Source organism: Pyrgilauda ruficollis, unplaced genomic scaffold, assembly GCF_017590135.1.
Source record: "Pyrgilauda ruficollis isolate IOZ18807 unplaced genomic scaffold, ASM1759013v1 scaffold15, whole genome shotgun sequence".
NCBI lineage: Eukaryota > Metazoa > Chordata > Aves > Passeriformes > Passeridae > Pyrgilauda > Pyrgilauda ruficollis.
The window spans coordinates 11646170-11661008 of record NW_024513654.1 but is presented as its reverse complement, the minus strand read 5'-3'; the positions used below and the strand labels follow the sequence as shown (position 1 = coordinate 11661008).

The 14839-nt window shown below is 40.8% G+C and overlaps 1 protein-coding gene across 4 annotated transcripts in view; it reads right to left on the bottom strand.

Annotated features, from left to right (window-relative positions):
• Positions 1–340: 340 nt before the first annotated feature.
• Positions 341–14839, bottom strand: part of STN1 (STN1 subunit of CST complex) — a 42472-nt gene continuing 27973 nt past the window's right edge. For all 4 annotated transcript variants that reach the window (XM_041461547.1, XM_041461550.1, XM_041461549.1 and 1 more), the window contains 3 exons: positions 9126–9248; positions 8511–8583; positions 341–4627 (listed from right to left, as the gene is read on the bottom strand). In XM_041461547.1, coding sequence (XP_041317481.1) covers positions 4470–4627; positions 8511–8583; positions 9126–9248 — 354 coding nt within the window. In that variant the 3' untranslated portion in view covers positions 341–4469. The remainder of the gene's footprint in view (positions 4628–8510; positions 8584–9125; positions 9249–14839) is intronic.

Here is a 14839-nt window from a genome sequence, read left to right as displayed (position 1 = left end):
GCACTGACAGGAAGTTTCAAAATTCAGGGTGCCCATGGGATCTGAACTTGCTCCCTTTGCCATTTAGAGGTAAGTATAAAGATACAAATCTTTGCTAGGCATATCTCTTCCCCACAGGATCAGCTTACTCTCAAAGTAAACCAAACAGCATTTCTTTGACAAACAGATTTCCAGTACTCTGTCTTGTAATTCTGTGTGGCTTCATGTCTCACTGGCTGCTCATTGATGAATTCCCACTTTGAATAATGAATTAGCAAGTCCTATTTACGTTTTTCATCGCTGGAATACACAAGTATACAGAGATCCAAAACAATAACAGCTTTTAGTCATGTCACCAATATTTAACTTGGTCATTTATTAATTTTGAAAGTAAAGTTCATTTCCCAGGCAGGTTGTATAAAATGCATGGCCCTTGTGGGTCCAAATTTACAATCCAATGATTTCAGAGCACGAATACTCAGAACTCATATATCTGGATTTCTATTTTTATGAAGTCATCTAAGAAGTCATAAGAGGAAACAGGATTCCAGAAAAAATATGATATAAATAAAAACAGGGAGACCATCATTGCCCCAAAGGCCTTGGAGAGAAAGATGACAAGACAAGCAAAGCAATACACATGGGAAAAAAAGGCAGAAAAATACAAAGCTATTAATACTAACAGAAGAACAACTTTTCCTAAGTCCCACTCCAGCATCTATCCATTCACTCTGTCCCACACAGCCATACAGTTCTTCTCTAATAGCTCCCATAGATCTTTTAATGACTAGGACTACAAAAAAATTGAGGCTTATGACCTACACAGGGAGTTGTATTATTCCCAATTTACTGAAGGGGGAAACTGAGATATGAAGCAACCTCATCTCTACTCTCACATAAGCAGAGGGCAGGGACTGAAAGTAAAACTGTTCCTTTTTTCCTCACCAGAAAAGCAATCAACGTGCATTTTGCTAGAAAAGAATATTGAGGTTCTTAGGTAATTTTTGTTCTGAGGTGCTGCATATGGAAACTTACCTTTGAAAGGTAAGTTTGAAATGCCAACTGCTTTTAAAAATTCCATTTTCCTTACCTACATTTTACTGCCGTAACTGTTGCTATGGAAACTGGAACTGGCCATGAAGGAGTTCTACAACATGAATTCTCACTTGTCAGTCTTACATTAAAGTGCCACCTTCTAAGTCCTTTAATAAACCAGCAATAATTGTGTTGCCTAATGAGTTTTCAAATTAAACAAAACAAGAAAGCATGCTTTCACTGAATGTTCTGCACAATATTTCATAGGTGTGGTCTAAGAATTTTAACAGTGTGCATGATATGACTCTGTTGGTTAAGGATATGATCTTTAAACAGAGAGACAGTTTATTTGCAGTAAAAGCCCTAGTGTGTGTAGTTTGACTCACATAAAGGTGACTTATACCAACATGGGTATGTCTAGACTGCTGTCACAGAAGCACACTGTAGAGATACTGAGTGAATGGGTAAATCAGCCTACAGTGAGCTCTGTGCTCCCACAGCTCCTCGGGGCACTGCTGTGCAGGCACATGCATCTTGTATTCCCTGTAGGTGCAAGAGGGAATGCTCTCAACCAGAGTAAGTGTTAACATGGGCTGGGTGGCTACTGTGGAAAAAATAAAGCATGCAAGCTTAAGACACATCTATTCTGTAGAGACAGTCAGAATCTGTGTAGCTTAAATCTAGGCTCCTCCATTAACTTCAGCTTAACCTTTCACTCTTGTAAAAACTATAGGCTCCCTTGTGTTTATTCATCTTACTTCCCTGAGAGAACTCATCTGAGAAAAATCTCTTTTTCCTGTTCTTAGGGAACAAACACCATCAGAACACACCCTCCACCACAGAAGTTGAGCACTCCCAGCAAGGATCAACTTAAAAACTTCCAGGGACAGGTTTTTTTTCAGAATAACTTACCCGTGTTTCCTGAGATAAGTTCCTTCCACCTCATCTCCAAGGCTTTGCAGTTGTTCAGTGCTTTTGAACTGCAACAGGGGCACGACTGATGCAGATACAAGTGTCTGTCCCTTCTACCTCCAAGCATAGAAAATCAGTGGACAGAGATTTTAGGCAAACTTTACACAAAGAAACACATCTAAAATACAGTAAGTGTAGCCTCAGAGTTGGAGGAAACAGAATTTGCACGTGTAACTATGCAAACTGCAAAGCCAAAGATGTAATCCTATTTTGGTATGAATTTATTTTAAAGAGATCCTAAAGAGCAACATGATCTCCAAACTCTCTTTTTCTCCCTGAACTCATCCAGCCCACACACTCAGCTGTCATCCTTAGGAGAACCAGGGTCTTTCTTCTAACTTAAGAGAGGAGATCACCTTTCCCATTGAGCTAGCACTGTTCCTTTAACCCTTTCCCAGCAAAATAAGCTTCTGCTAATACAGAACATTTCAAGAAAATGGCCAAGACAGCCTCATAAATTAGATGACATGCTCTTCCAAATGGTCTGAAACACCTCATACTTTCCTTTAAAATATCCTCAAATTCATTCCAAATAAGCAACTTATCTATATGTACTGCTTGATTGTGGGCATTTCCTGAAGTGAATTTGAATTCAGGGATCCATATTCCAAGCTACTTCTTCCACAGATAGCCTTGTTTTTAAGCATCACTTCAAAGTCATCAACAATCAGAGCAGGAATTTAAAAGCAAATCTCCCCAGTGGCCAACCAGATCTTCTCATAGGCATAAATTAAAGTTTCAACTCCCCTCAGTAGCACTTCACTCAGCATCTGCCTTCTTTCCCTGATTTACAGAGATATTCAGGGCATGGGGAGGGAATAGGGAACACTCTACAACTCTTCCTTAATCCTCTTCTATTTCCTTCTGCACAGGTACCTCCCTTCAGCACCTGTTCAGGGCCCATATTAAAGATCTGACTAGAAGGTACCTGACTCAGAGCAGAGCAGCAATGTGAGGAGCAGGGAAATCTGTGAGGAAAGCAACTCCTGAGTCCTGCAGCAAGTAAGGAACACACAGCAAATGAATGATTCACCCACAACTCTCTACTACGAACAAACTTACCATCACTTTAAGGCCAGAGTTTTCCACGGGCCTCTGAATGTAAATGCCAAATATTTTGTCAAGCCTTTCTCTTAGCCTATATCTCACTGCAGCCAGGGCTTGGAGTGAGGCAGATAATATAACAAACCAGAGAGCTGGCACACATGGGGCTACTCACTGGCTTTCCTCATGCATATGGTTTATTTTTCTCTGCTATGTCAATCCTTATATAGGGCTTTACCACTACAGCTGCCTCCAGGGAGTCTCAACAGTTTCAACTGTTACAGGGAAGGTGCCCAGGAAAAAAGGATAAATTCAATCTTTGTACTCTTTTCAAGTTAAAGGTCTCACCTCCACACCATAAATTAAACAGATTAATTAAACAGACAAGCCCCTGCAGCAGCAAGCCCTCTCTAAGCATAAATATTGAACAACTTTGGTTTTTAACTGTTGCACATAACAGTTATAATTATTCCAGATCAAACATCTTGCATAGTAACCTTCTTTAGGCCAACACTGTTTCATCTATGCCTTGTGTTCTTCTGCAAGCACAGATATGGGTAGTATTTTACCACAAAAGTGACAAAGAATAAAAGACACAAAAAGCAACAGGCAGAGGAGATTACAGTGGGTCTCAATGGCTTCTGTATTTTCTTTTCCAAAGCATCTAATTTATTTTTTACCATTTGTGATCTTAGAAGCAACTGAAACAGCAAAACACTAGCTGATTTTGAGAATTCTGGTCTGAAGAGAAATTGCAGCAACAGGCATCAGTAGCATAGATGGGAATGCAGAGGAATGCAGACATGCTTGACAACCAGTGGGCAAGGCTGCAGGATGGGGAAGGGATGCAGGACCCCATTCCTGAATATTACTTTACAGAGAATGGTGAGGATTGCTTTAGTAGTGAGAAAGCTGCCCAGATTGAGGAACACATCTTCACAGAAGGAGATGCACCAGCACCGCCAGGAAGGACAGGCAAATCCTTCTGTTTGTGTGTCCTTTCTCTGGATGTTACCAAGTTCACATAGAAAGATCCACAGCTATTACCACATGAAACCTAGCAAGATCAGTCTTTAAGCCAGAAAAATATCTCCTGAGGTGACCACTGCTGTAAACAGTGATCTTTAACAGTGATTTTTCTTTAGGCCACTGGATGCAGATGTGTGGATGGTCAATGTCTTATCCTACTCCAAGAACACAATTTATTTTCCAGTTTCCCTGCTAGATTAGAATGTCCAGAATCAGTTTGATACCACTTTCACTAGGAATAGCAAGAAAGTCAGGAAGAATATTAAAACAAGTATTTGAACAATTTCTCTTAAGCTGGACAAAAATAGAATTTAAAGAATCAAAAGGCTCTTTTTTATCCACTATCTAGATCACACCAGATAATTACAGCTTGTCACAGTCTCTCAACCTCTCTTTCTTATCTTTTCTCTTTAAAATACCATAAAATATCCTTCCATAGTGCTGACAATATCACTGTTACTCTCCAGTAGTTCCAAGACACGATGCATCACCACTTCAGGCAGAGAGGGGTTGTAGCTCTGCTGAACACAGCTCAGGACATGAAGGAAATGGCAGCCTTTTTCAGCATCTGCAAGAAAAAGGAAAATGCAGCCAGGCATGGAAGAAATATTTCAGTCCAACTGTCTCTTTTGAACTATCATAATACAGATCAATCATGAAAAATCCCAGAGCACTAGATACAGAAGCAGATGTGTATTGAGAAGAAAGAGATCCTGTCTGTGCCTACAGTTCTCCAATTATCAAGTGTTCCTAGTGACTTTTCTGAGAAGTGTCAGGGCTGTAACAGTAGTAATGAGGGTGAAAGATAACTCAGTCTTGACAACTCTTAACACACAAGGCTCAGTATAACTTGAGGAGTTCAATAATGTAAGGGTACCTCCACTGTGCACCTGTGCAGGTTATCCAGTTTTTGCAACTTCAGAAGGAAGCAAACGAAAGTCATTTTACAGAGACCCAGCTTCACAACCTTCAAGCACAGCAGGGAGGTGCGTGGCCAGGGCCTGTAACCGCTGGCCCAACGCTGGCATCTTGTGGAAAAATTGCTGCACTGCAACTGCATGCACCTCGCAATGCTATCCCATCCCTACCCTGCAGACCACCCAGACAATTACGGGAGTAGAAAGTCATGGAACCATCAGTATCAGATTTTATCTCATTTTAAGAGGAATTAGCCCTGCAATGTACAAGAGAACAGAAGTTTAAAATAACCCCCTTTGCTAGGGGCAAGCACAGAGGTCCTTCATGGCTGCACACATCTATTCTGTGCCAGGTGGGGCATTGTTTCAAGCTGTCCCAGTTACCATTTCCTCCAACACAGCCTGTACCCCACTAATCATCAGTGCTGCAAGCTCCCAGTCCCCCAAGTGCTGAGGTCCACAACATATTTCTGTGCAGCAGCTGACAATGGAAAACAGACATAAATCAGATTTATCAGCACAAATTATTTTCCTTCTCCTTAGCTCATGTGATGCAAGGCAAGTTTGATAAGGGTACTGAGGAACTGCCGTGGGCCAGGGAGGGCCCTGTATTTTGTTGGTTTTTGGCTTTTTGTAGTTAATTCTCTGCTCTAGAATCTGCTGAGCCCCAGAGCTGCCTTAGAACCTGCTGAGAAAAGTCCCTAGTAGATAGCAGTAAATAAACAGTTCAGCCTAATTCTGATTAGGCTGTGAATCAGGCAGAAATATTTCCTCAGAAGTATCCAGCATGATAAAAAGACCTTTGTGGCCAATAGCCAAAAATGAGTCCACTACCCTGGGAGAGAAAACTGCAGACTACAGAACAATGCCTCTACCTGGTCATAGTGATTGTTGTTGCAAACAAAATGGGTAGCTGCACTTTGCATTTGTCATAAGTTTGTCGTAAGAAGGTCAAATTGCCTATCCCTGATCCAGAGTAACTTAAATCTCAATGAATTACGTTAATGACTCAGGTGTTACCTAACAGTACAATGTGTACTTTCCCCCTAGATGCTGGTAGAAAATGGCACTTTGGGGAAGCTGCAGGTGTGTACAATGATTAAGTAACCACAAAACTCTCCTGTCCCTCTTTCACTGACATCTTGGGTTCTTGCTTTTGTCCAACAGCTGAGGGAAGCCAGGCTGTGATTACTGTCCTGCCTGACAACCAACATCAGAGGGGACAGAGTTTTAGAACAACAACCATTTGCTCACTGCAGACGTCTCACATAGGGTACATTCTGACATATTAAATTTAACTTCAAGTAGTTCTGGTTTTTGTCCTCTTTACCATTAGCCTGATCGAAGCCTAAATTTTATAAATTTTAGAGAGAATTTCAGAGAAACATAGCAAATTTATAAAACAAAGAAAGAAACAAACCAAAACTCAAATCCATTTTGCAGTTCAGTCTGGAGTCAAAATGTGCTATCTGGCTATATTAAGCTTCTAGATGGACCCACAGTGGTCTCTCATGAGTGCATTTAAGATCAGGAATTATAAGTGGAGCCAAGGACTAGGGCTGTCATGTAGGCACATTACAGATCAGGGCTTGTGCAGCTCTGAGTAGGCAGGCAAGATTTTTTTTTTTAAATCTGTACAATAGTTTCAGACAGCTGGGTTGGGCCTGGGAATGTGTCACAACTACAGCAATGGGGCAAGGCGTTGCCTGGAAAACTCACAGAGAAGTAACTCATTGGAGAGAAGAGTTTGATTTATCATAAATCATGCCTCTTGTCATGGAAGATTACTATTACACTTGGAGGAAAACGGGTAGTAATTTCTTGCAACAAACAAGAAAAAGCCCTAGGGGTGAATGGCCATGTCCCTGCTCTCTCACTGGAGCTCCTGCCGGCAGAGGGGGGCCGGCAGCCGCGCTCAGCTCCGTGCTCTTGCATCATCCCCGGACAACAAATACCGCCGTGCCTGCTGGTTTCGATTGAAGCTTCTTGGCTTTGCTTCTGCTGCCAATGACCAGAACATTGAAATGACCTTCTGGAAACCAGCAAAGGGACACTGTCCTGGAAATTGTCCTCTTGACAGTGGGAAACTAAGTAGGGGGAAAGCTTCAAGGAGAACAAGAGCGTTTGTAAGAGAGTAGCTAATTTTAAACTGCTTATTATGGAAAACATGGCTTTGAGGATTCAAGACTCTTCAAAGTCTTTTCTGTGACTGATCTACAAATTACTCTTTGCTGTTGACTTTCCTGACCTAAAGAACTTCCCAACTTCTCATGGATCACAGAGTACTTGACCAGTGTGACAATGCACAAGAACGGAACAAATAGGAGGCAGTCACTCAGTGCCTCTGTCAACTGTATAGAGGTTCTGGCCTTGACCGTGGCATAGTTATATTAAAAAAAGCAACTTACCAGGACAACTAACTGATGTATAAAATGAGCAAAGAAATGATTTGACTCTTAGAGAAATTACATTTGTTAACTGGATAAAAGACAATAAAACAATGTGATACAGCAATTTGTTGCACTGAAACACCCTCAGGCAAACAAGCCCATTATTAACCTGCATGACCAGTAGTAACCTCTTCTCCCAAGACCTTGTCTACAACTGTACCACTTCTTAAGAGAGACAGTTCAAACTCAAACTTGATTTTGCCTCACTTAGCCTTTTTTTCACTGCAGGATAACCATCATACTCCAGGTCCTACAAGTGCTATTGTAGTTATGACAGTACAGGGATATGAGCAATTTAAGATTTTATGCCTTATGTTCCAGTCAGTCATTTATTCTGTACTAAAGCACATTCTGTCCCACAAATAGCTGCACTCTGGCAGCAAGTGATCCCTGCTGACACATTCTATCCCATTGCTCTGTAGCAATATACCTGTTTAATTAGAACACATTCAAGTCAAGCACAAGTTATCACTTTGGCAGTAAGACAGAATAGTTTGAGGGACAGGGATAACTCAGGAGCCACCTGAGGCACGTTATCTGAAAAGAAATAGACTTTGTTCAACTGAAATCCTTAACTACAAAGAAATGCCATCTGAACTTTACCTGAGCTTAAAATCTCCAGAGAATATTCTACTGACTTAAGCAAGTTGTATTGTTGACTTAAAGGAGGTGGGGATTTCACCTTTCTGCATGGTCACTTTTGTGTCAACTCCCCTGTAGAAACTGAACCAGCAAGATTTGCTACTTCTCCAGAGTGCAGAGCAACACCTGCTAGGTGGTGACCTGACTTCATTACATTTGGTTCCTCCCAAAATCCAAGTATTCTCAAAAGATATAGATCTAAGATAATGGCTGCTTATTTCAGATCGGAGAAGTTTGCTTCCTGCTGGGCACACCTGCTCTTTCCATGTTCACAGGAAGCTGCTCCTGCACTCCTGCTTTTAGCTATACTGATTAGCTACACCAGCAACAGCTCGAGTTCCAGGGTGAGGACAGGCAGCATATCCAATCCAGCAGCAGGAGGAGATATTGTCATCAGTATATCAGCACCAGCTCATCAGAGCTTTCTCACTCTGCTACTTACGCCTGGGTTTTCGACAGTCTTCTTTAATCACATCAAGGGTCACTTTAAACAGCTCCTTATCATGGTCAGTCACCTGAAGAAAAAAGAAGGAACTGGTCTTGCTGTTGAAAAACAATCCAATGCCATGGTGTATTCTGAGCTAACACTGTCATAATTATACTCTGCATTTAATGCTGCCCCCAAGACTAATAATGGATATTAAACCTTCAGGCAATATTTTTACTACTTTTAGCAGCATCCATGAGCTAGGTGAAGAACATGATACAACTAAGTTTGACCCAAAGGAGAGTGACTGACTCAGCAGAACAGCAAGCTTGACCCACTTGGATAAGGAGAACTGTCCCAGATCCCAGGTTTCAGTGAGCTCAGGTGGATCAGAGCAGGTTGGCAGCCCGTAAACATGGACAGAACTTGGAACAACTCCATGGGTGATACAGAGGTACAACCAACAGTGAAGTAAGCTGCAGAAAATACTTCTGAGTAAACTGAGAGCACCTGGAAGTCCTGCTGCTCTTTCTGAAACATTTCTACTATTTCTGCAATAATTTTATTGTTTTCACTGATTATGAAAGTCATACCACTGAACTTGTTTGCAACCACAGCTCAGTTCCTTACATAGTATAAGTCCTTGGAGCTGCTAGGTTTCTGGAAAACCACTCCTTTTTCTTGTAGCATCTTTATTGCTTCCTTAAAAACACTGTGAATCCTTTTGGAACTGGAGCTACTTTCTGACTTCACCTAGATGGAAAGAAAAGAATGAAGCAGATGGTGAGACATCTCAGCTGAACCAAAGTTACCAGCAATAGCTCCAGATGCTTGCAAGAAGACGACTTCAGATCCTCTTTGACATGAATTTTGTTACACATTTTTCTTCATTTAGTAATTCACAAATCATATCTGTTATGTATGAAATAACCAATATCTCTGAGCTTTAAACAAAACCCAAATACCAGAAGCTTGTACCAGTCTTGAGGAACCACAATCTCCAAACTGCCTTGTTTGTGATTAGCAGCTATTTGGTGATGTACCGAGAAATCTTTTTTGGAATATTCTTGTGATGCTTGCTCACTGTCAGAGTTTTCCTGTACATAACTGTAGGAAGGTAGGAAAATCAGTATTTTCTAAGGTGATATTCAGGAGGAATCCAAGTGCTAAGGACTGGATTCCCATCTCCTGGTTTCAGGGAAAGGAGAAAACTGACAAAACCAGTATTTGTTTCATGCTCCGTTTGTTTCCAGATTTTTACAAACATTCTAGTCATGCTCTCAGGAGCTTCTCCACAGCCTAATGAAGTGAAAGAATAAAGAGCATGCAAGAAATTAAGACAGGTATACGAAATAAGGAAACAAAGGATTCAGTTTTGAGGGTAGGTGGGAAATTGGTTTTTTGTGAAAGGAGAACAATGTGTCTGGAAGTCCATAACTGAGGTTATTTAGAACACAGGGTTCTGTGTTTGGGACACATCTAACAGAGCAGAAGGAAGGAAGGGGAGGGGAAAAAAAAACAGGGAAAAGCAGGGTTTGTTTGGAAGTAGAGCAGAGCTAAGAGAGTGGAATGACAGCTAGGGAAGTAGAAGGAAATAATTAGTTGTGGAGAAGGGAAAGTATGTGTAGATAAGAGCAAAACTATGATTTACTCTTCTCCATCTCTATCTGTCCTACTGTGTCCTTCAACCTCCCATTTATCTACACAGACTGCTTCAGCTCCCCAATTGCTGTTTTCTCATCTGTTGGGAGCACACTGTGCTCCCTGTGGTTTTTGAGAAGAGAGCTAAACTGCTTCCCACAAACCACCATTTGATAACTAGAACCACACCAGAGCAACCAGAGCAAGATTTACCAAGCCATTCCTTCAACTATCACCAGAAATGCTCCCACCCTGTTCTGAACAAAAATATCAGACTTCACATATCCTACTTCACTCACCAGGAGCAGCTTAGAGCCTCAGGAGTGAGGCAGGCAATCATCATGAACTAGAAAGAAAGTACATGAATATGCGAAACGGACACCACAGGAGCAAAGGAAGAATATCTTCTCACAAAACATTCATTCAATGCATTTGCAGCTCTCAAGTGACACTCCAACAGCCTGGAAGCTGATGTACCTAACTGGGAACAGTTCTGGGATCCAAAAGGGGTATTGGTGTTAGCATGCATCACAGGTTTCTCCCTCCTGTTCCTCCAGATAACCCGCAGGATTTCAACAGGCCATAATCACATCTCTCTCTCTCTGTCCCACATCACCTAACTCTCTTTCTCCTCTCAAATCACTAGTAAAAATAATTGCTGAATACTTCAAGATAATTAACACAGAACAATGGCTCTTATTCTCAGTTCAGTTTCCTCTGTTTCAGGCTGAAGGATTCAGTGACTGGACCTTGTCTGTCCTCCTGCCCACCATACCATCAATGTGGATAACAACAGACTCTGCTTCTAATTACAAACTTGGCTATGCATCTGGACACTGTTCCAGTCACATTAATACCACTAAGGTATTTCTCTTCATTGTTTCTTCAGTTCATCAGAAGAGTCACAAACATAAAATACAGCAGGAAGGATTAAGTGAAGAGTGAATACTTGCTCACAGAAAAGCACATTCTCACAGCCATATGTAAAATGAAGAGACTTTGCCTCTCACTCAAATGCAGTAATAAATCCTCAAGAATGTAAGAAATTGCTAGCAAAGCAACAAATTCAAGACTCTGATCAATTTTTAATGTGAAAGCAAACATTTGGGGAGAAAAAAAGAAAAATATTCCCAAAGAAGCACAATAATTATTCAGTTTGGCTTACCATTGAAATCCTGTCAGAAAAGGGAGATAATTAAAAACAGACTCTGTGTGAACTGACACACAGCTCAGCCTGGATGGATACTGAAACAGAATCACTAAGAATGCAAGTCAAGGCATTGACAGAGTGAAAGCAGCAAGGACTTATTATAAGTAAGCAGCTGCTCCATATCAGCACTCTCTCATATGTGTTGCAGAATCCATGGAAAAGGGCTTTGTGGCAGAAGGACTGTTTCCGAAAAACAAATTAGGGCTCCTGCCCACTTTAATAATACCATATTATATATTAATACAAAAATATTGTGTATTATTGCTGTTGAATAGTACCATAAAATGACAGGAAAAATTTGGTGTTTCTTCTTTGTGTGCTCTAGAACACGCTTCCTCCTCTCCATTCCTCTGGGTATAGTAGCAATTCAGTTTCTTTGTCAACACAGTCTAAAATTGCTTATTCTGCTCTTTTGGTCCACCCAAAGTAGCTTCAGCATCTCATCCTGCAAATGCACAAGTCAACAGCACTTCTGCCCAGTACCTCTCCCAGTGTTCACAGCTCCTCTTGCAAAGTCATCCCCTTGGGCATGCCTTAGTTTCAGGGTGCAGCATTTCAGATTCTCTGAAGCAGTAACAGCAGGGTCTTCCCCCTCTCTTCCAAATCAGGTCCTTTTCAAATAAATTAAGCTGTACATCCAAAGCATAGGAGCATTCAAGAATCAGCCATCCCTTTTGTAAAACACGTTGTGTGTGTGTATGTGTGTAACCTGACACAGAAGCAGCTATTAAATAATAATTTTACTACCATTGCCCTCACTCCCAAGAATGGCCAAGGGCTCTGTATCAAAGCCAACAGAAGAATCTATGTATCCAGAATTAAGTTGGTGCTTTAATCAATATATTCCATCTGATAGGCCTCACACAGCTTAGTGGGCTGGTGCTGTGCAACCAGTTATTCTTAGATCTTTAAAATAAGACAAGTTCTCTGTACAATCAATAATAGGTCAAAGAAATGAAGTGGTACAGGAATTAGTGAGTCTGTTCAAAACACTGGAACTATGTAACCTTTGACTCGTTATGAATCACACCCTGATGGTGTTAAAGTTTCCTGGTATAACCCACACATGTGATTCTACTCATAGAATCACCTTTTGCATTTTCTCATGTAATGTTTAATCCTGGGCTTAGGCAGGTGACAATTTTAGTAATAGTGATCCTGGACGTGTTAGTCCTGAAGTCCTATAATAAACTTTGCAGATTATTATAGCAAACCATATTTAAAATAATAGTTTTAAATGTTTAAATAATATTTAAAAATATTTAAATAATATTTAAAGCAGTGGTGAAACTTCCTCGAGAGGCAGAAAGACAAAGACACTGCATCAAGAACTTTCAATGAACTGTGTTACAGCTACGCTACAATGTACAGGGTAGACACAGACAGTGTGAACAACACTGCAAAACTTCCTGCCTTAACTACTTCTCATTGGTGACCTTGAGATAATATTCAAATCAAGAGGAGCACAAACAGCACACTCTGCAAAGCACAACTCAAGTTACGTGTCCAAGCCAGTGACATTCACAAACTGCAATGGCAGCACTAAAATAGCACACACTATAGCTTATGCATGGCAGAAGGGCAGAAATATTGTTAATCAAGACTGGATGGTTTAAAGCATTTCAGCTGAGAAATTGGATGGATCCACTTAACATGTAGCTTTCTTTTAAAAAGTGACCAAAGACTTGTCCATTTGCCAAATATAACTGCCTAAGTCCAGTGAGTACACTCTGGAGGTTCTCTAAGCACAAAATTACTTTTTCTTGTTTCACTTGTAGTCTTCCTTCTGGTACCCACCCGTCCAGACTCAAAAGTCACTTGTTTTAAGGGATAGGGAAAAGCCTACACCTTCAGGATAGATGGGGAACTGGTTATGCAAATTAAAGCTCCAGTGGCTTTAAAACTCATAAAAGATTTGTTAATTTTTAACTATTTTTAAAAGCAGTTAAATTCTCTTCCTCATCATCTGAAGACTATAAAATTTAATTTTCCCTAGTATATGTCTGAGAAGGAGAAATTGTTTCAGTTCTGCCAGATGCACCTGACAGAGGGAAATTTATTCCAGAGAGGCAGAAGACTGCACTGTCAGGGAGGCATCAGGACTGGAATGAGGCATTTATTGTAGGACATGTATCGGATGTGGACAGGGCTCAGCTACACAGCAATGCTGGAAAGGAACACAGAGATGCTGCCTACCTCAAACTATCCCAGCTAACTCCTTCCATTTTCACCCTCTGTTCCACTCCCCTGCAGTGACTCCACAACAGCTCATCACCTCCCTGGAGAAAATATTCCATGGGGAGACACCCTCCCACTATGACAAACACCGTGCAAGTACTTTAAAAGTTTCGAAAGAGATGAAGGGGGAAAGGGGGAAAGAAAGAGAAAGGAAACAAATAGTTTAACAGCAACTTGTGCTCTAGAACACTGGATCAGGATAAAAAAATTACCTACACATCCAAATAACTCATCCTTTTACATCCAGGAAAAGTGCAAGAAGTGCACAAGTGTGTATATGGTGACATGGCCTAATTTGCTGAGTTGGCTCTGTAGCTCCTGCCTTGCCAAATAGGCCCAAAATAACATTGTTCCACATCAGCAGCACCTTTTATCCTCTTGATTTGAGGGCAGTGCAAAACAAAAGACTATTGAAGAGAAAAGAAAGGAAGAGGGACAGAAATCAGATCTATTACACTTCCTTTTGTGGATAGAACTGGGTACTTGACCCTTTGCCAATTATGAAAGGTGACACCTTCTAGAGATGGAGTAGAGGAACAAGGAAATACATTTCCAGAGCATTACTAGGCACCCCTCCTAAGGCATTCATGCCACTTGACAACTGCAGGTCCTTTCTCATGCAAGAACAGATAATCTTCTTTGCAAGAAATTAATAGTAAAGGACAATAAGGAGAACTGCAATTTCTAAATAAGCATCTGTGCACACAAATTCCTGGGATATACACTCACATCCTTGTATCAGGGTCAGGAGCAACTACTCATTATTATGATAGCTCTTCATGACAGCTAACAACACTGATGCTACAGTATTTTTCTTGGTTTGGGGTTTTTAAGTTGTTTTTCTTATGGTTGGTTGGTGTTTTGTTTGGGTTTTCTTGGGGTATTTTTTCGGTCTTTCTATGTTTGTTCTGCACCAGTTCCTACTTTAAATGGCTCTGTAAATTATTTATCTTGGTCTTTGTATAAATGCTGAAGCGTTTAAGTTTCCAGTATTGAACACAATGGCCACTACTTCCTTTAATGTAAAGTGTTTGGGAACTTTTAATACTGTTCCAGCTAGTTTAGAAAGTACCAGGCGCCATGTTGGATAATCTACTAGCCAACTTTTCAGTCTAAAATGAGAATAGCTCTTGTTAGTGCTAATACCCATGTTTGTTTTAAAGCAAACCAGAAAAAACTTCCTTAAATAAAAACAAACAAACAAACAAACAAAAACCCAGCTATCAAGAACAGCTATCAGCAGCAGTTCAACAAG